Source organism: Poecilia formosa, unplaced genomic scaffold, assembly GCF_000485575.1.
Source record: "Poecilia formosa unplaced genomic scaffold, Poecilia_formosa-5.1.2 Scaffold514, whole genome shotgun sequence".
NCBI lineage: Eukaryota > Metazoa > Chordata > Actinopteri > Cyprinodontiformes > Poeciliidae > Poecilia > Poecilia formosa.
This window is the reverse complement of record NW_006800453.1, coordinates 174946-195792: the sequence shown is the minus strand read 5'-3', so window position 1 is coordinate 195792 and position 20847 is coordinate 174946. Positions and strand designations below refer to the sequence as shown.

The window sequence follows — 20847 nt, the reverse complement described above, 5'->3', positions numbered from 1 at the left end:
CTGAAAACCTGATATCTAACGGACTGAATGTTTAATCTGTGCTCAGCTCGAGGAGCGAGCGGTTGCCACGGCAACGGGTGTGCGTAAACGACAAAGAGAGACGGAAAGTAAAAGGGTGTGAGTGGTTTAGAGTTGATCACCTGTTCAGGTTATTTTACCTTTGTTTACCTTTGCTGTGGTGCTTCTGAATCTCGCTTTGAGCTCAGAGTCTGAGAGGCTTTTCCTCTATCAAACATTTTTTTTGCTTCTTATGGAAATATTGATGTTGATGATACTTTCTCCAAAATAATAACCTTTTTCAACCTTTTCCATGCCATGATGCTCAGAATTTAGATCCACATGCAGCCACTTCCCAACAGAGCCCACATGCTGGCATTATAATCTCCACCTTCATTCCAGTACAACGGTCTGAAACGATTCTGAATTTGTGGAAATTCTTTAATGTGTTCAGTCTGTAAGTATGCTGGACTGGAGAGGATATTTCACCAACTTGTTTGTGTAACTACAATAAAAAGAGGGTTTAGAAATAGATACAGATGTTTGTGGTGCTGTTTGCAGAGTTACACAGTAAAAAAATAAAACCAATATCATGGTTTATTTAGCCTGTCATAGCTAGAAATGTGACTTTTCTCAAAGTCACATGTTCACCATGTTATTCATACATTTATAAACATCAGAGTTCCAAACTACACATTTAACTTGAAACTAAATATTTAGCTTAAAAATTAAAAATGTAATTTTCAAACTAAATATTTAGTTTGCAGACTAAGTATTTAGTTCCAAACCAGATGTTTAAGTCTGAGCTAAATATTTAAAGTTCAAACTAAATAGTTAGTTCACAAACTAAATATCTAGACCCAAATTAAATATTTATGTTTGCTGACGTTATATTAACAGTAACATAAGCAGTAATGCAGTTTTTCAGACTGATTTTTGTCTTCAGTCTCTCTCCAGCCAGCTTTACATTCAAAATGATTTTAACTGGAGCCAACACTAAATGCTGTGTCATTTTATATCCTCGTAACCGAGACGATGGAAAAAGCCTACAGAGGACTGGTCTGCCCCGTCCAGACTGCAGATTCATAAATAACTGTAATAAAATCATAATATACACGCTTGCCACTGGCAAAAAGAAAAAAAAAACCAAACAAACAAAAAAAATGGACAGCTGAGTCAGAAATGATCAAATTAGTTGAGCGGATCAGTGGCTGAAAGGATAATGGACATGTACTTTTCTCCTAATCAAGTTGAATGGTGGTTAACTTGAAAATAATTTCCACTGGGGAAAGCTGGATACTGCACCTAAAAATACACCAGTACACACCAGTAGATTTGCATGGCTGCATTTGAAACGCTGTCAGATGAATGGGAAACGTGGAAGCAGTCACGTTTCTCTCACTTCTGGAAGGTTAGACCCACAGACACGCAGCTTCATCTGCTTGTCCCACAATAATGCTGCCTTGCATTTCTCCTGTATTGATCTGAGTGCCGGTTCCTCCAGTGCTAACACACCGCCGGTGCAGCCTCAGCCACTGATCAAAGCATTAGAGCGCCCAGACAAGAAGCTGATGTCATCAGTTCTAGTGAAGTGTCAGTCTGACTGCAGCCATTATTTTTCTCTGTTTTGTGAGGTAATCTGTAGCAAGCAGACGAATGACCCCGATAGCTTTGGAAAAGGAGCTGATAGCAGACATCAGCCTGTGAGCCACCATATGAGGGAAAATATGGGCAGAAAGTTATCTCTCCCTCCTAAAGACAGAGCAGTGGTCAGCGGCCACGCCCTCGTCCTGAATACAGTTATTATTTGTTTCTTTAGTTGATTCAGGAGAAAGCACATCCCTGTTTTCGCCTGGATTCAAATGTTTGAGCAGTTCTGGCTTTTTAATCAGAGTTTAGTTTTGCTTTGTTGTGACTTTTTGTTAGTGTTTTTGCTAGTTTGTAATAGTAATTGTAGTCAGATGCTGTACAGTCTTGGTTTAGCTTTTATTAGTTAGTAGCAGTTTTAGTATTTTTATAGTTTGGTCAAATTTTAGGTGAAGAATTCAAAAAGGTCAAATTATTGTATTCTGATTATGTATTCATTGATAATGAATACTCAACAGAAGATACTATAGTAAAAACAATTATATCAATCATTGTTGAACAATGACTGGTGTTTTCTCCCAACTTTTGTAGTCTCCATTTTGTGGACCAGCATTAGCACCATTGGAGCTGATGCAAGCAAAATATATTTCACATCAGTTTGAAAGGCTGAAAAATAGATTCATAAATACAAAAATGAAGGATATTAGATTGATCATTTTTGTATGTTTTTGTTAGCTTTATAAATGCATGATACGGTTGCAGTTTGTTATAATTACATTTTCTCCATTAATTGCAGTTTTTATTTTTTCATTTTTTTTCTCAATTTCAATTTTCTTTATTTTGTTACTTTCAGTTAACAATAACAACCTTGGTTCTGACCATCTAGAATTTATTGATTTGGATGAGTTAGCAAATACTTTTGGCAATACAGAACTTGTTGTGAATGCTAAGGCTAGTTAGCATGGATAAACAGTTTTCTAGTAAACGTAATTAGTTTCGGTGCCATTAAAACATTTGGCAGGTACATGAGGATGATTGACAGCGCTAAGATCCACCTCCTGGCTCTGACTGCTTGTTTCTGACTGGGAGCAGTGCGTTTCTTCAGACGGTAGTAGCAGGTCTGGATGGAGAAGTTTCATCTTTCCACAGAATATCTGTGTCATAACACACTGCCACGACATGGTGACAGGACAATTTTAATAAATATGTAAAAAAAAGAAAAAACAACAACATATACTTAAAAAAAATCCATACTGCAGCTTTAAGAAAAAAGTAGAGCAAACAATGTGAGAAAAGGATGAGCTCATCTAGACGGCTACGTCAGGTTTGTGCTGATAAAAATCGGGCAAAAACTCCTGAACTATGAGGCTGACATTTTTTTATCTGGGTTTCAGCCTCATTTTTTAAAGGTAAATAATGACACAAGGTCAAATGTGTCACCTGCTGTTGATCCTGACCAGAAACAAATCTAATAATTCTTATGCTATTGTCATTTAAAAAATTAAAAGTAAAACGAAAACATTTTTAAAACGAGGAATGCATCAAATACAACAAACTCAAATCAGAATTTCAGCCCATCAAAACCAACAATTATTGACCCCTTTTTTCTCTGCATATTTACCTCATTTTCCACTTTTCAACATTTATTAGCTTTCCCATCAGCCATAAATTATTTCTAAGAGCCCAAATTAAACCTGCTATCAGCGTTTAAACTCTGTGTCCTCCATACTTTTGTGCGGGACTTTCTGTCAGACTCATTGTGGGCAAATAAAACCTTCCTGCCCTGAACTCCGAATGATCTGTCATATAAATAAATCTCCTGATTGCTTAAGACAGCTTGTAAACAGACGTTCATTTCCACAGCTTCCAGTCCACAATGAGGGGCTTCAGACCAAGTGTACACAGCAGCAGATTGAGTTAAAGTCTCCACGTGAGAGACGTGGATCGTCCCCAGACTCTGACATCGTGAACGTCCTTGTCGGATTAAGCGAATCAATCGGACTGAGTGGGAAAGAGGGAGACCAAGAGGACGAGAAGAAAGAGAACTCTGTTGGGGGGAGAGGGGGTGGGGGTTGTGATGGGAGGCAGCTCCACCCATAATTAAGTTACCCCGGCTGCGCTGAGGGTCCGTGTTTATGGCACAGAGGAGGGAGTTTCCTTCACTCTGTGGACAATCAGAGCAGAGGAGCGAGTTCTGGAACTCTCCTCCGGCTCTGACTTTTCCTGCGGCTCATCGCCCCTCACTCCGCCGCGACTGACTGACCCGCAGGACACCAACAGCCTGACGGAGAGGTGGAGGGAAGAAGAAGAAGCAGTTTGTAGTGGCACCTGCCCAAGCCTCCATCCCCGGTTTCTCTGCTGCATCGGCTGCCACCATGTGCGACTGTTTCCACCTGGCGTTCCCCAACTGGCACGCTGCCCCCTCTGGGACGGGTAGGCTCTTTACCTTTCCTGTTTCTTTACTTTATTTTACCCCATATGACATTGTCTTTCCTCTGAGGAGCGAAGTGGCTGAGCAGGGCAGTAGGGAAAGGGAATGTTTGCAATGGCGGCGGATGAGTCGGAGGCAGCTGGTGCTGATGCTGTGTGTTGCTGATGGGTGTGTCTGCAGAGTGCAGCGGACTGTTTGGAGATGCCATCATCAGAGAGAGAGAGAGTGTGTGTGTGTGTGTGTGTGTGAGTGTGTGTCTGTGTTTCTCCTCTCTGCCTTCCAGCAGAGCGTCTGGAGCTCAGACTCAAACACTCCGAGGCGCCGTTACTGTCGATTAGATCAGAAACCCGGAGGACGGCAACAGATCCCTCCTGGGGTTAGAGAGAAAAACGACAGCTGGAGACAGGAAATATAAAATTGATGCCAAAAATGGAAAACGGCAGTGCAGGGATCAAATGAAATATTAAAATCATCATCATCATCATCATCATCTGGTTTTATGGAGGAAGAAGTACTCAACGTCAGCTTCCTAAAATAATGGCCCAAAAAATACTTCACCTTTTATTAGATGATTTAGGTAAAAATAAAATAAAATAAAATAAAATAAAAATAAAAATAAATCACTTTTGGCAAAAAACATGACCATAGGCCGTTATCATAGGAAGGTGACAATAAGATTCCATGATCCTTAAAAAGTAGCAAAACTAATCCAACTGTGTCTTACTTAAATTCTATTGACTCTGTCAACTATATTAATGTGCAACATGTTTTTTTGTTGTTAAATTATGAGTTTATTAGTATTATTTACAAAACGTCTGGGAAAAAAAAGAACTGGTCACAGTGAATACTTCATTTATCTGCTGGCCTTTTAAATCTCTGCAGTTAAACATAACTGTTTCCAAACAAAGACAATCATAAATGAAACCGTCTCGAGCATCGTCCAGTAGAAATCCATCCATCATGTTTGTGATGATTTCCTGGTTAAACACACCTGGACTGATGTGACGGAGAGTTACGTATTTCAGCCGTTCAAATGAGCGGTTTTAGGGCAGGGATGCATCTAGAATATGGAGGACGCTGACCCATCAGAGCCAGAAATGGCCGTGGTGACCCCTACATTAGAGCTGAGAGTTTTAAAGGTACACCAACATTTCCTAATGCAGCATGACGCAAGATAAACACAGCAGGATTCCACAAAACGATAAAACTGAGCACAAAGTGTTGCAGAAAACAGCTGACAGTAACAACTTCCACACCGAAGAGTGGTGTTGTTCCTGCGACCTGTAGGGCTTCTTTTTTTATAATCAGAAATGTATTTATTAATTTATTTCCTCAGCACCAATCAGAGTTGGTCAAGAAAAAAAAAAGCATCTGATTCCAGCTGGCAGCTGATTTATTGGTGCGATCTCTTCAGGATTATTTCAGCTACTTTTTCTGAATGTTTTCTAGGAGTTTTTGATGCTGTTTCCCATTAATATGGAGATGAAAATGCAACCAGTCAAAATGCTGTCAGGAATAATGTTCATATCACCGGCTGCTGTCTGCAAAGTTATACAGTTAAAAATCAACAGCAAATTATTTCGGTCCACACTAGATATTTAGGTTTGAGTAAAATTTTACATCTAAACTACATATTTAGCTTTCAAGTTAAAATTTTAGCTTGGACCTAAATGTTTAGCTTTGAGCCAAATATTTAGCTCCAAGCTGCATATTTAGTTTATGAACCAAATTCTTAGTTCCAGCTCCAACCTAAATGTTCAGGTCCACATTAAATATTTAGTTTGGAGATAAATTTAGCTCCAAAATAGATATTTAGTTTGAAATATAAAAGTTTAGCTCCAAGCTAAATATTAAGCACAAGCTAAACATTTAGGAATAAGCTAAGACTTAGCCCCAAGCTACATATTTACTTTGCAAACTAAATTCTTATCTGTAAATTACATAATTAGCTCTAAGCTAAATATTTAGGTTCACCCTAATTATAAAGGGCCAACTTAAATTTAACTCCAAACCACACCATTTAGTTTGGAAACTAAAAATTTTGCTAAAAACTAAACATTTAGCACCTCATATTTAGCAGCTAGCTAAATAGTTAGGTCTGAGCTAATATTTAACTCCAAGCTACATTTTTAGCTTTCTAAATAAATATTTAGTTCAAAACTCTGACATTTATAAGTGAATAACTAACATGGTGTAAATATGACTTTGAATAATGAACCCTGTTTTTGTTTTTCACTTTACATGTTAAATAACCCTCTCTCATATTGTTCTTAAGTTTTGACTGTGTAACTTTTCAACGCATAAAGAAACTGAAAAGATAAATGTCAATCAAAATGAAGTAAAATCCAAGGTCAAGTGAAGGGCATGGTTCAGTCAGTCACATTCAGTGGCGATAACAATGTATTTACATATAAATATACGTATAAAAAGATGAAGTAGAACAATTATTAAAACTAACCCCAGACAATCATGTAAAAGTATTTGTACCCCATCGTCATAGCTACAGATGACTCTCTTGTCTTTGTTTTTCTCAGGAGGTTCTCCTCTCTCGTTTGGCTTCAGCTTGATTTATTCCTGCTCATGAACTGCAGAGTGCAACTTTAAGACCATCCTGAATTATTTATCCAGGCTTTCTGATGGGAATTATGCTTCCATCAGTCGTTCTTCTCTCCTATATAAAATACATTACCTCCAGCTGATAGGGTTCTCTGTTCCTAGCAGTCGGCTGTGTCTGTGCGGCGAAACTGGTCCACCGTCCTGTCACACACTTCACAGACCAATCATGACTCTGCACCTATTTTAGCTGTTTTTGTTTCCATTCAACAAGCTTTATGTGTTTTCCATAAGTCTTACAGTGACTGAAATGAAACATGCCTTATGTCAGCATAAGCATAGATACATCTAAGTTAAGTTAGAGTTATTAACCATTAAGTCACTAACACCATTTCCATGATTAGGAGATTTACTTTTTTATTATTAAGATTTGAGAGTGACTGTATTTTTATGTGAACTATGCCCTCTAGTGTTCAATATGAGAAAAGCATTTATTTTTAGAGAACGTTTTCTGCAGAAACAGAAAAATGAAATGATAATAAATAATAAAAAAAAAATGCTTTCATCAACTGCCTTGTCCAGTTGTAAAAAGTTCTGACAGAATCTCCTCTTGTCTGATTAAAGGGAGTGGTTTCTCTCTACTGCTGCATACTTTAACTGGACAGGCAACAGTCTAGTCAGTCACTTTAATCAAATTCAATTTGATTTATAACAATAATGACAAAAATACTCATAAAAAGGTGATTTATTCACAGTGTTGCTTGTACCATGACATGCTGAGTTTTTCGCAGTTCAAGCACAGAAATTAGACTTTTAATTAGAAAAGTCCTGGTCAGGATTTTTTTGTCCTCAACACTGATTCAAGGCATTTTAAATTAGGCATCAGCTAATACGCGTACCAGTTTGATTAAGTAAAAAACAAAGGAAAAAGAAAATAATTTCAACTTGATGATTTAATAGTTTTAAAGAGCATTAAGATGACATGCTATATTTCATCAGCGCAGTAAATTCACCTATGATTGCAGATCTTGCAGCATCTGTTTCCTTTTTTCTGATGGTGATAGATATTATATATTAAAGGAAAACTGAACAGGACATTCTTTTCTAAAGACAAGGAGCAGATTAGATAACAGGGTGGAGGCAGAGAGGGCTGTACTTCGGTCTGATGTGTTATCTGTTATAAGTCTGAAAATCCAACGTCAAGTCAAAGTCTGTTCAGTCTTTTCTTCTGGCATCTGGCAGGGCAGCAGCTTCAGAATGATGTTCTCATGTGCCACTTTTTATTCAATTCAGGGGTGTCCAAAGTGTGGCCCCGGGGGTCATTTGCAGGCTACAAGTACAGATGCAGATAGACTCTTTTATCCTGTTTTCTATTATTGCTGCTGAAACAACAGAAAAAAAAACTTTTGTCAAATAACCATTTTCTTCTTAAAAATGTTATTTCTGTTACTTTATACTCAGATTAAAGTATAAAACATCAGTACAGTCAACACTTCAGTAATATGTTAATAATCCTAAAATATCTCAGTCCAGAATCTTTTTTAACGGATATTTCAAACATACAAGCTCTGTTTGGTCAATACAAAATACAGGAGCTTAACTTTACAGGTTCATCATAGAGTTTCACAACCAGTCTTTGGTACACGCAAATAATTTTTTGTGAATGTCATGACTGTTACTTTCCTGAAATTATCTTATTTGTCTTCAATGTTAAAAGGAAAAATGGAAAGCAAAACAAAAAAGGTTTTTGATTAAGGCATAGTAAGGTAATATCCTGACGAACACCGGTAATATGCGCCAATGGCCAACAGCTGCTTCAGCTTCAGAGTTAAAAGCTAAACTAGCTAGCAAGTTTGATTCGGGCGTTAACACCGAGGTTAAAGCTGGATACAAACTACAATTCTTTCTTAACTACAAGTTACATCTGTTTTTAAACTTTTATTAAGTTCATATATTCTTTATAATACAAACCATATGAATATATCAACCTTACTGTTTGCTGTGTTGGACACCGAAGACTGCGAACAACTGAGGTAAAGACTTGTTGCTGAATTTGTCATTACTGTCAATAGAATTTAATCATTACTGAACTTTCTATTTACAAAATAATACGTTTGACTCACATTTCATGTCCTGCAGAATAGTATAATTTAGGCTTTTTAAAAAATTAAAATGAGAGTTAACACTGTTGTGATGCCTAATAAAGAAATATAGGCTCAGAAAGGCTTTAGAATCCACATACCTGCTGTTAATGTTTTCCACAGTTCTCTGAAGAATCATTAAAGCTACATGAAGATGAAGATATTTTTTTGATAGAGAATGTTGAAGAAGATTTTAGGTTATAATAAATTTAGGAAAAATCTCTGGCTCAATCTTCTTATGGATCCCAGGTTCTCACGGCGGACCGCATGTAGCCACACAGAAAACAACAACGAGTGTAGACATCACAGAATTACAGAGTTTAATCCAATAGAAGACAACGTATGAAATTACAACAGAAACTGCAGAACAACAGAGACATACATTCATTTACCTGAGACAAATAGAAAAGAAGAAGGAAAGAAAGAAAAGCAAAGACGTGCAAAGACGTCTTTGGAGAATTGCAAGAGCAAATCTAGTTTTGTTCCTCACCTGCACACATTTTTATAGTAAAGGCGTATTCTTGTTTTTAATTTATTCAAATAAGGCGTACCTTTGCTCATCCAACCAGCAGCTGTCTCTGACCCTTTTTAAAACTTCCTGCAAGTCACGATCTAAGACCATTTATCACCATTGTTTAAACGAAGTGAGAGCAGAGACTCTCCTGAACTCCTGCTGTTTTATAGCTTTTCACAAATGAGTGTGAAAAGCTGGAACTTCTCCTGATTGTTTCCCACACCGATAAAGGGCAGTTCAAAAGATCTTAGCAAATCATCTGCTGTAACTACAGATAACATAAAGGTCAATAGGGCAGAATAAGTTATTAATCTGAAAACTATAATTAGGCTATTTCAATCAAGACATGTTCAGTTTTAAAACTAGCATATTGTAAATTTATTTTCTTAACAAGTAGCACTCAAACATAGGGAGAAATACAAGTGAAAAAACTCAAACTAGGAATAAATCCTGAGACTCCCTGAGTTATTAAACAGGCTAAAACAAATGATCTGGATACATTTTTAACCCATCAGTTTCAGCAATAGAAATTGCTTTTCTTAAAACTTTGTAACTGCTTGTTTTTCCTCTATTCATGAATTATTCTTCAATGAAAAAGAGGACCAGCCATTATGCTTCACAATTAACTAGGAGCAGTGATATGTAAGCCGCCTGTCACATGGAGGGGAGTGTGTGGTTTTAAGTGTTTCTCTCACAAATATGCTACAAGTCTTGTTTTACACTAAACCTGTTTTATTCTCATAGCAGTTCACCTGTAGGATTTTCTTTTCTGGTTTTATTTTCAAAAACTGTTGTAGTTCATAGACACGGACTGCCTCTCATCTCTGGTGATGTTGTATCTTATGATACGGTAGCCCTGACAAATTCCAGAGCTGTGATGAAACTCACTGTATGTTTGCAGCAGATTAATAGATTGAAAACATGTGCTTTCACTGTCTCATGTCCCAGCAATTTATGCAGAAAATCCAATTTACTCCCCCGCCCCTTTTCACTTAAATCTCGTTAAATTTTGGATCCAAGCAAACCGTCCTCGACTAAAAGCGACTTGTGTGTGTCCGTTGTACAAGAAGTGAGCACAAATAATAAACCGTGTTGTGTTACATGAACTTAATGTCCAGGAAAGCTTACTGGTACTTTTACATAAGAGACTCAAAAAAGAAGAGATTTTTTGTAAAGAACAAAATTTAGATTTTTGACATTAAGATTCTAATATTTGAATTAGTATCCCAATTCCAGCCATCATGTCGCTGTATTAATACACAATAAGTGCCTGGAAAAGTATGTTTTAGCCAAATCCAAATCCTATGTTGCACTTAAAAATACAGTGTTGTACAAACCTGAATCACAAATATACAGTTTGCTGCTTGTGCTTTATCTTTTACCTTTATAAAGCACTAGCAAGATTCAAGATTTTCACCTCATCTGATCAACAACTTTAAAGGTTGAAGTCTCAGAATGGGTTCCAAATATAAATCTGATCATACAACATTTTGGCTCATGCTGGCCTGGTGCCACGTTCCCCAAGATGATACACAGTCGTATGGACCATGTTGTGTTCCAACATGATGCTTGTGTTGGACGATCCATACCCAGCACAAAGGTCTGACAACAAAACAGAGCTCCGATTCAGAGCATGAGGTCCTTTCTCTTGATCACACCTCTTAAAGTCATTAATCATTTCCCAGGTGGTCGTTGAAGTCCCCAAGAGCACAACTGATTCCCTGAGTCAATCAGTCAATTGTCTGTTTTTTCCTCTGTTGGGATCAGATCCATGTTTATTGGGGAGAAACAATATTTTCATTTTTATACATCTACATTTGTCTGCCTTTCAATGTACTGACGGCCTGTTCAGCGTGTCGGCCGACTCTCACCCAGTGACCACTGGAGACCGGCATCAGAAGAAGAAAGTACATAGTTTTTCATTGATTTTTTTTTTTTCATTTGAGAATGTCGTAAATATAACATAGTCTTCACTAAGTCCTAAAACGATTTGAATCTAAAACCTAACCTCATATTCCATAGTGTATGATTTCGATGAAGACTACAAATGCACTTAGTTCATCAATAACCACCTGTGGCCACCTTTACGCAAGCATAAGTTTTGCTAATTTATTGTTCTGAGACAATGCCAAAGACTGAGACATAAGCAATGGTCTCAGAGAAGCGGCTGTGGGTTGTATTGCTGCACGTTCAGAGAAAGCTGAAGGAATTTTAATACTGTGAACTGTTCGAAACTGGCATGTTTTTAAGACAGACAAATCCAAACGAAACAGATGAGGTCCAAAACTATACATCTATATTTATGCAGCAAACCCGGTTACATACGACTTTCAGCCAAGAAATATGACGTTTCAAGCGCTCTGTTTCTAGACCAGAATAAAATAGGAAACCAGTACAGGTGACAAATGAAATCAGGATGTGACACACAACTCACTACCAGGTATGACTGGAACCTAAACTCTGTCCCGCCTCCCAGCATCTCAGAGTGAGCAAAAGACTTTAGCTGCTTTGGCAGTCATACACACTGAAGGACTGCTTGGGGACAGATAGAAACAGCTTCTTGTTAACACTCGGCTCACTTCCAGGCGCTCACAACCAGCAACCGTGGGTAAGTGAGCTTTGATTTTGATGAAAGGATTCTGCTACTTGAACCTGGTCTAAAATGTAGATGTAATGAATGCATTTATTCCTCTCAATGTTATGGCCTGGGCAGCTGCAGATTCTTTTGTTTTGTTTAAAAGAAGCTTTTGAACTATTAAGGACTGTGGTGTGGTTACTCTGAATTCACAGTGTTTCAACAATGTCTGAAAAGTTCATTTTTATTAGAAGCCACAAAGAAGGGGAGCTGTAATATCGTTGAACCACTCTGCTTTCTCAAGACAACAACACAACCTGAAAAAGGCACATAATTTTGACCTGCTAGTGTTTGGGCTTATCTGTCTTCTGATGCACTTACACAAACTGAAATACTTTTCCACATGACATACATTACTGTGAGGCGGAGGATGGGGGAGGGAATAAACTGTGCAAAGGCACATCCGCAAATACTACAGTAGATACTTCAGATAAGTGCACACATCTTTCCATTTATTATCTCTGACATTTTTTTCTTGAAGCCTGGAGATAAAGTTTTGATTTCGAAGTTTACCCTTTTATGTTAAACATATTCAAAACTAGTTTTCTCAGCAACCAAATCCATAAAATCCCATGTCAAAAGTAAGCAAGGCATTCAAAAAAATGTGGGTGTTACGCTTTGAAAAATGCCCTTCTCAAAGCAAGTTAAACTATAGAAAACAATATATTTTTTTATAAGTGAAAAGCATCAGGCAATGGAACTAGTACGTTTTTTTTTTATCAATAGTCAGAAATTATTGAGCTCTTATATCTTGCTGAAAAGTAACTTCTAAGTTAGTTTTGCCTTATTTCAAACATACTGACATATTATGCACTAGAAAGTAGACCAAAAATACTTTGTAAGATTTTGTGTTTTGGTTTATTTTGCAGAGTATTCTCTATCATATTTTGGTTTACGTTAAATATTTTTGAGGCTGGTTATTTTAAATTAATCAGTCAACTTTTCCAGTCGTTAATGTATGTGAAACATTGAGAAATAGAAATAAAATCGACAGCGGCTTCATGTTAAAATACCGTCCATTCAGACTAAAAGTAAAGAGTGGTGGTCTTAATCAGAATTTTACTATGTTTACAAAGATCAACTATAATAAAAAAAATAATCAATAATAATAAAATAATTATAATAATAATCAGACAGCTCCTTCTCGACAACCATGAGGAGCCAGCCTATGAGGCTTCAAAGTTTAATGTGAGAATCAATACAGTGGATCACTTAACAGATGGAGGAGGCAGCGGCTCCCTGAGGAAATCGTTGCCAGGAAGAACTCTAAATAGTTCCACCGTCGGCTCCGGTGTCGTTCTGAACCTCAAGATGAATCCTGTGTGCGAGGCTGGATGGAATTCCATCTTTTTAACTCAACGTTATTACATTACAGTTTTCTGTGCATCAAGAGTATTTGATTGGATTTGTGTCGTTTGTGGAATGATGTCAAATATTCCACATTGCCATACTTTCCCGTGTCTCATGTAGTTGTTTGGAAGCTCTGGTGAACTCTCACCTTCTGAGTTGGTTCTAAACGCAGGCTGGAGGCAGGACCAGTCAAAGTAAAGCAGAAGGTTATTAAAAAGATGCACTCATAAGAAAGGTGTGCAGAGCAGACCAGGAGAAACCAGTGGCACATGGAAATGTCGATACGGGGATCTAACAATGAATGTGAGAGATCTGGCAGTATACATAGGCAGTGAGGAGGTGATTACTGATGCAAGAGCAGGTGGGGCTAATTATCTGAATGTGCAGCAGCTGTGGCAAGGCAGGAGCCGAGGCAGAGAGGGGGAAAATTTATAGAAAATCAAAAAGAGATTAAAAGAAAGATGACAAGAGTAAATTCAAAATCATATGAATCCACCGAACTAAAACAAAGTGACAAAAACATTGTGTTGGTTTGTTCATTAAGTTTAGACATGATGTTAGATTTCTTTTGGTAATATTTTGGCTTGTGTTTTTAATTTTTAAGCAGGGAGAAGACTGCGAGCACCAGAACCTGCCACACAGGATGATTCAGTGAGTAACCGGAACCTACTGGAAAATCACACTCTATTATTTCCCTGATCTGTACCTTTATCTAAACTTACTCCACAAGCATGATGTACGTTCATAGTACGAATGACAGAAATAACTTTGTTTTCATGTTAGCTGACTTTGTTCACACAGATATGCGAAGAACCGACTCAGTTTGCCGAGGGGGAGAGACCCCGGCCACAAGGGTCATCCCCGGTCCAGGAGTATCCAGAGGGGGCAAAATACGCTGACAAAGAGGTACAGAGAGCAAAGATACAGCTGAGCTGCACAGACATGAACCGTCCAGGAAAGGAAAGAGAAATTAGTCTGAGTTGATTTCCTTTCTCAGCTGAATTCATTTGGAAATACTTTAGCATTTTGATTCTGGATTTTATTTCTACTGAGTCCAAATTTCTACAATGATGGAAAAAGTAAACATGAGATCTGCCAGAGCTCACAGTGGGGAAATCAGTGGTTTCTCACTTAGGCCCTGTTTGCGTAACGTTTCCAAAAGGTTTTTTTGTTGCACATCTGACAAAAATTGTGTTTACACACAAGCTGTACTGGAAAAGGTGCAGTGTGAATTTCAGACCAGTAGGAGGCGGTGAAACTTTGTGTATTTTCTGATCCAGACGTGTGTTTATATAATCATTCTATATGTCTTTGCTGACTGCATACATTTTCCACAATGGGCAGATTTCACATTTTTATTTTTTTTAGACCTTGCTTTAACACACCACATCATCTGTGGAGGTGCAGCAGAAAAGAAAGAACCATTGTTATAGATTTATTCTGTGCATGGGTCAAAACTTAGTCCACAAGCACAAGATGGGCTGACTGATGCCATTGTTTCCATAATGTTTTCACTTTGCACTTTGAAAGGATTTGAGTCGCATTTCATTTTTAAAAAGTTTTGCTCTGGAGCCCGTTGTCAAACCTATGCGTCTTTGTCAAAAAAGAAAAAATGCTGCTGCCATGGACACAAGAGGCCAAAACATTTGTATTTTATTGTCCCGGTGTTGTCGTGGAAACAAGTCCTTATTCCAATTTAAAATCCAAGATGGCTGCCAAGTGTTTGAAACTGTTACAAATACAGTGACAAACTGTTTATTTAGGCTTTTATCTCTCCCACAACTGTACAACTTCCTTCAGAGAACATGTATATTCCTTTAGCTTGTTTTGCTAATAGCAGTTAGCTTGTCACTGAGCACAGCAACTAGCAAATTCCAATGATTTTCCTGACTTATAACTGTTAATGCTGTTAAATCTTTTCCAAAGCCACATTCCAACTTTAATGTTTTCTAAACATAGATCAATGTACTCGCGCAGTCCTTTTAAAACTTTTTATAAGCTTTATTTTTAAACTTGTACAGGTTTAACACAGAGACAGCCCATAATACTACCAGAGATACTTATACCACAGCTTGTGAATAAAGCTTAGAAATGTAATAGAAATGAAAATCTTTCCTGTTTTTATATCTGTATGTATGGTAGGCTAAATTGATATTTCAGCATTTGAACAAAACAACACCTTTCTAACACTACTGTTCTTAGTGTGAAGAACATGATGCAGACCACAAAGCTGGGAGTGGACACAAAGGTAAAAAGTCTGGCCTCGGCTCCATCTTCGAGAGGACCTCCACTCCAAAAATGAGTAAATTAAAGGTCTGACATTCACACCATTCATCCTTCACATGCAGGAATCCATATAGGCTGTGAACCTGCAGTTTAAGTAAGAACATCTGTCCTCTTCGTTTCGGGTGTGTCTGCAGGAAGCTCCCAGTCCTGAAGGTGGCGTTATAGTGAACACAGCCCAGGATGGGTGTGCAGAGGGTCTGGTTTATGGCGGAGGAGGGAAAGAGGGGATCTTCATAAAGAAAGTAGTTCCAGAGTCACCAGCTTCAAAAAGTTTAAAAGTCAAAGAAGGTTATTTATTCATTTTATTATGAATACTAATTAGATATACATGATTATTAATTTGTGCAACGTCAATGTTGCACAAATTTGTGTAACAAATTGATCTGTGTAACAAATTAATTTGTCTAACAAATTAATTTGTTACACAGGTTCAAAACAAGTTAGAAATAAATAACAAATAATTGTAATTTCAATTATTTTGTCCTAGTTTGTTCCTTAAACACCACTTATTTTGTTGCAACAGATTGAAAGTCAATTCTTCTTTAGAGGATCTGATCATTCTTTTTTTTTTCCCCCATTGATTTTTTTTGTAGGTGATCAGATTCTGAGCGCCACAGTGTATTTTGACAACATGTCGTATGAGGACGCCATTCAGATTCTGGAGCATGCTCAGGCTTACAAGTTGAAGCTTTGCCTAAAACGCCAACCGGACATCACAGAGACGGAACCAACTATCGATTCAGACGTTATTCCTGTAACTATTTTGAAGTTGTATCTGCTAGTATTTTTTTTCATGAATGTAATTTGATATTTAATGTTTCCGTTGCTTAACAGGAGGAAGATGTCGGCTCCACAGAGATGAGGGAGCAAGGAAAAACCAGAAGACGTGGCGACGCTCGCATCTCATGGCCAAAGTTTCCCTCCTTTGGAAAAGGACGTAAATCTCGTTTCACGAGGTCTCACAGTTCGTCAGAAGCAGATGAGCAGAGAAAACTTGAGCTTAGTCCTACGACAAGTGACACAGAGTCACCTGCAAAATCCCAGGATGCCCTGAAAGGAAAGAAGAAGCATAAAATAAAGTTCTCTGGTCTAACGAGAAGAGGCCGCATAAGTTCATCTGAGGACCAGGACACGGATGCTCCAACATCTGGGCAGATGAGTAGTGACGTTCAGCAAAAGCAGGAATCAGACACACTTTCACCTGAGTTCCCTGAATACCCCATTGGAGAAACACCAGAGGTTAATGAACAGGCAGGGGAAGCTGTGGAGTCTGGCCCGGTTCAACACAAGGTGGAACTCGTCAGTATAGACGCTACTTTGAAAACCGCAGATCAAACCGTATCGCTGGGCGATCCGGAAGGCCAGTCTGGAGCTCCAAAATCCCCAGACGAGAAAAAAAAGAAGAAGGAGAGGTCAGAATTAAAAATAAAGATCCTGGGGAAGGACAAATCGCACAAAAAAGACGCAAAAGCAAAATCCTCTCCCAAAAGGCTTAAGACTCTAGGAGCAAGTGTTGAAACGGAAGATCTTCCAGAAGCAGGAAAATCTGCTGCTATCTCAAGCTCTGAGTCAAAAACCAAACTGCTGGGAGATCAGTCTATGGTCGGTGTAGATAGCAAAAGCCAAGGTGGAGAGAGTTCAAAGCTAATCTCATCCAAATCCATTACATCACAGATAAGTTTACCAAAGGTGGAACTTGACATATCAGTGAGGAAATCTCCCAAAAAAGGCGACGACAAAACACAGAAAGGAAAGGAGACGAAACTGAAGCAATCCAAAAAGTCCAGTCCAAAACATAAGCAACCTGAATTAGACATGAGCAACGTTGCTAATGCAGAAGAAATGCAAAAGGTGAACGATCAAGAACCCTCAACTATAACTGGCCACGTTTCCACAACACAACTTCCCAAACGTGAAGACATTGAGATTCCAGGAATGGAGGACATGTCTGTGAAAACCACCGTGGAAACTAAAGCTGATTTTAAAAAGCACAACAAAGAAAGCAAGGCTGAAACAGTGCAAATGTCAATTGATGTTGATAGTGTGAAAGAAGCTGTTTCTAAATTACCTGGATTTAAGCTGCCTCAACTGGATATATCTGGGGTGCCTATCCCAGAAGAAATAACTGTCATAGATGCTAACGCACAAAGAATATCTGTAAAAACGCCCACCAAAGTTGCAAAACCAAAACAAGAACATCTGACAAGCTCTGACACAACGGCATCTTCAGAAATCTCCAAAACAATCTTTTTAACTGACAGCAGGTTTGATTTTAAGAAATCTCAAATGGAAGATAGGACCAGCCCAACAAAGTGCAAAGGTGAAGAGGAAAGTAAAGAAAACGAATTTGAAACAACAAACGGAAAAGCAGCAACAACAGAAGAGCTGAAGACGTCCACTAGGCCAAAGATAACGATGCCTAGCTTTGGAATGTCAGCAAAAAGCAGAAGACTGCCTTATATTGGGATTGACATGCAGAAACCAAGCTTCATTCAGGAAAACGAGCTAACAATGGAAACAAGGAAAGATGAAAAACAAACTGGAGAGGTCATATGTAAAGTCAAAATACCTGAACTTGACGGTATTGAGTATATTGACTCAACGGACGAGTCGTTCAAAAAGGATGGTGGCTTGACAAGTTTTAATGTAAGTACTGACACAAAGACAATACTTGCCATTTCTTTAGAAAGTAAAGAAACATTTGATAAACCCGAAGATGAAAGGAATAAGATGTCCAAAGTTGGAACATCTCCTTTGGGCACACCCAGTGGAAAAGAGGATATCTCTGACGAAGGGACAACAAAACCTCTTGACGGAGATGGAAAGAGTACATTTAAATGGCCAAACCTGGACATCTCAGTGCCAAAAATGAAAGGAACAATAGTTATTAACACATCTAAGAAAGACACAGTTCACACAGAAGCTCTGGCTAAAGGAGGGCTAATCCCAGAGAGTGATACACTCCTCAAGAGCTCAGATGTTCCTAAAGAAATTGCAGAGGCAGAAAAACCTCAAGTGGAAATAGAGCCAACTGAAACTGAAGGCAAGTTTGATTGGGAAGCAAGCAAATTTGCGAAGTTTGGAATTAAAACGGCAAAAATCAAAGGCCCAGAATTTAACTTGAGTTTGTCAAAGAAAGAGATACCTGGTGAAGCTGCAGATAAACTCCCAGAAGCATCTAAAACAGAAGTTACTCCTGGAAAGGGAAATGTATATTTTCTAAAGCAAAAGATGCAGTTAGAAAAACCTGGAGAAGTCAAACCTTTGCAGTCCAAGGGTGAACATGTACAAGGAGGCAAAATAAAAATCCCAAAGTTTGGAGTCAAAACAACAAAACTAGCAGGTCCTGAGATAAGCTTGTCTAAGAAAGATGCAGAGGTTACCCTGCCAGAGGTGAAACCTGAGATCAAACTCACTGAAGGTTCAGAAACAGATGTGAACATAGATAGTGTTAGGCCAGAAGAAAAGAAAGGAATAGAAAAGTCTGATCAGAAAATCAAAACAGTGCAGAAGGAAGGTGAAGCGAAAGGATACAAGATCAAAATGCCCCAGTTGGGAATCGCACTGCCAAAAGTTACAACACATGAGTCAGATTTAAGCCTGTCGAAGAAAGCTAAAGATCTGACACTGCCTGAAGTTAAAGGAGAAATCAAAGATCTTGAGGTTGAAGGAACTGGATCATCAACAAAACTAGATGTTAGAGCTCCTGGAATTAAAGTTGAAACAAAGGATGTTGAAGGATCGTCGTCAAAATTCAAAATGTCCCCTTTTAAAATTCCCAGAATTGGAGCTGCTACTCCAAACCTCAGCGGTGAGGTAAGTGAAGCTCCTGAAACACACACAGTGGAAGATGGGCCTGGTATTGATGCTACCATACCAGACTGTGATGTAAAAATTAAAGCATCTGAAATTGATGGAAGAGCAAGTAAGTTCAAAATTCCAAAATTTGGAATATCACTCCCAAAACTAAAAGGTTCTGAAACAGATACAACCCAATCCCAAAGGGTTGATGTAGATGTCACATTGTTTAAAGGTGACACTGAAATAAAACTCATTGATGCTGAGCATGAAGAACCTGGTATCAGGCTGAAGGGAACATTTCCCCAGATTGGAGTTCAGCAAGATGTTGAGTACTCAGCATCAAAACCTGAAATCACAGTGCCATTTTCTGATGCTAAAGCAGAAGTCAAGGTGTCGCAAGTTGATGGAGAAAAAATCAACTTTTCATCTCCTGTTGTCGTTAATGAGACACCAGAGGTGGAGATCCCGACCATGAAGGCTGAGAATCACCTTGATGGACAAGAAGAAAAGATGAAGCTGTCAAAGATTGGAATAAAGATGCCCAAAATTAAAGGACCAGAATTTCAACTTGGACTCTCAAGTAAAGACACAGATGTCATGGAGGCAGAAGGCAAAGTGGACAATAAATCTAAGGCAGAAATCCCAGTTCCTACAGCAGATGTTAGTCTGGGAAAAGCAGAAATCTTGATACCTTCTGGAAAAGTGGAAATTGGAAAACCAGAAGTGCAAACTCAACCTACAGTTGAAGGACAAGGAGGCAGGTTCAAAATGCCAAAGTTTGGAATCACAATGCCAAAAGTCAAAGGACCTGAAGCAAAGAGGGATGTAGAGGTGAAACTTACTGAGACCAAGACTGACATAAAAATACCTGATGCTGATTTTGAGGGACCAGATGTGGAACAATCACCATCAAAATTTAGTATGCCAACTTTCAAATTACCAAAATTAGGACTGGGCACTTCAGACAAAAATGTAGAAGGAGATGACATTGATAAGGACATTCCTGATGAGGTTCTTGAAGTTACAATTGTTGCACCTAGCTCTGACCTCTCAAATATTGATGTTGACACACATCTTCTTGAAAGTAAAGTTGAAGTTGCACTTTCGAGTGATGATGTGAACAAATACTCCATTGAAGTGGAAGCTACAGCTCCACAAATCAAAGTGTCAAAAAAAGAAAAAGAAGGGTCACCATCCAAATTTAAGATGCCGACATTCAAGTTACCAAAATTTGGGCTTTCTGTTCAAAGGTCTACTGAAGAAGAGCCTCCTCTGGACAAAGATCTCAAAACAGGAGAAGGTGAAATTACGACTTCTGGAGAGATTCTTTCACCAAGTCTAGAAGAACCAAGAATTGATGTTAAGGCTCCAGCAGTAGATTTAAAAACTACAGGAACTGAGAGTGAAGGAAGAGGAAGAAAGTTTAAACTGCCAAGTCTTGGTTTTTCATCATCGCAATCAAAAGGTCCTGATAGTGACATTACCTTACCCACAACAGACGTTGACATTACCTTACCCACAGCAGATGTTGATGTTACAGTACCACAAGTCA

At 38.4% G+C, this 20847-nt stretch overlaps 1 protein-coding gene across 5 annotated transcripts in view; it reads left to right on the top strand.

The window, feature by feature from the left end:
- The first annotated feature begins 3256 nt into the window (after positions 1-3256).
- Positions 3257-20847, top strand: part of LOC103129105 (neuroblast differentiation-associated protein AHNAK) — a 23617-nt gene continuing 6026 nt past the window's right edge. Inside the window, exons 1-7 of one of the 5 annotated variants that reach the window (XM_016664819.1) lie at positions 3257-4017; positions 13813-13859; positions 14010-14114; positions 15411-15521; positions 15629-15782; positions 16088-16248; positions 16329-20790. In XM_016664819.1, the coding sequence (XP_016520305.1) occupies positions 3960-4017; positions 13813-13859; positions 14010-14114; positions 15411-15521; positions 15629-15782; positions 16088-16248; positions 16329-20790 (5098 nt within the window). In that variant the 5' untranslated portion in view covers positions 3257-3959. Of the gene's footprint in view, positions 4018-13812; positions 13860-14009; positions 14115-15410; positions 15522-15628; positions 15783-16087; positions 16249-16328; positions 20795-20847 lie in introns of all 5 variants that reach the window. The other 4 variants (XM_016664817.1, XM_016664816.1, XM_016664818.1 and 1 more) reach the window with 4 other exon arrangements.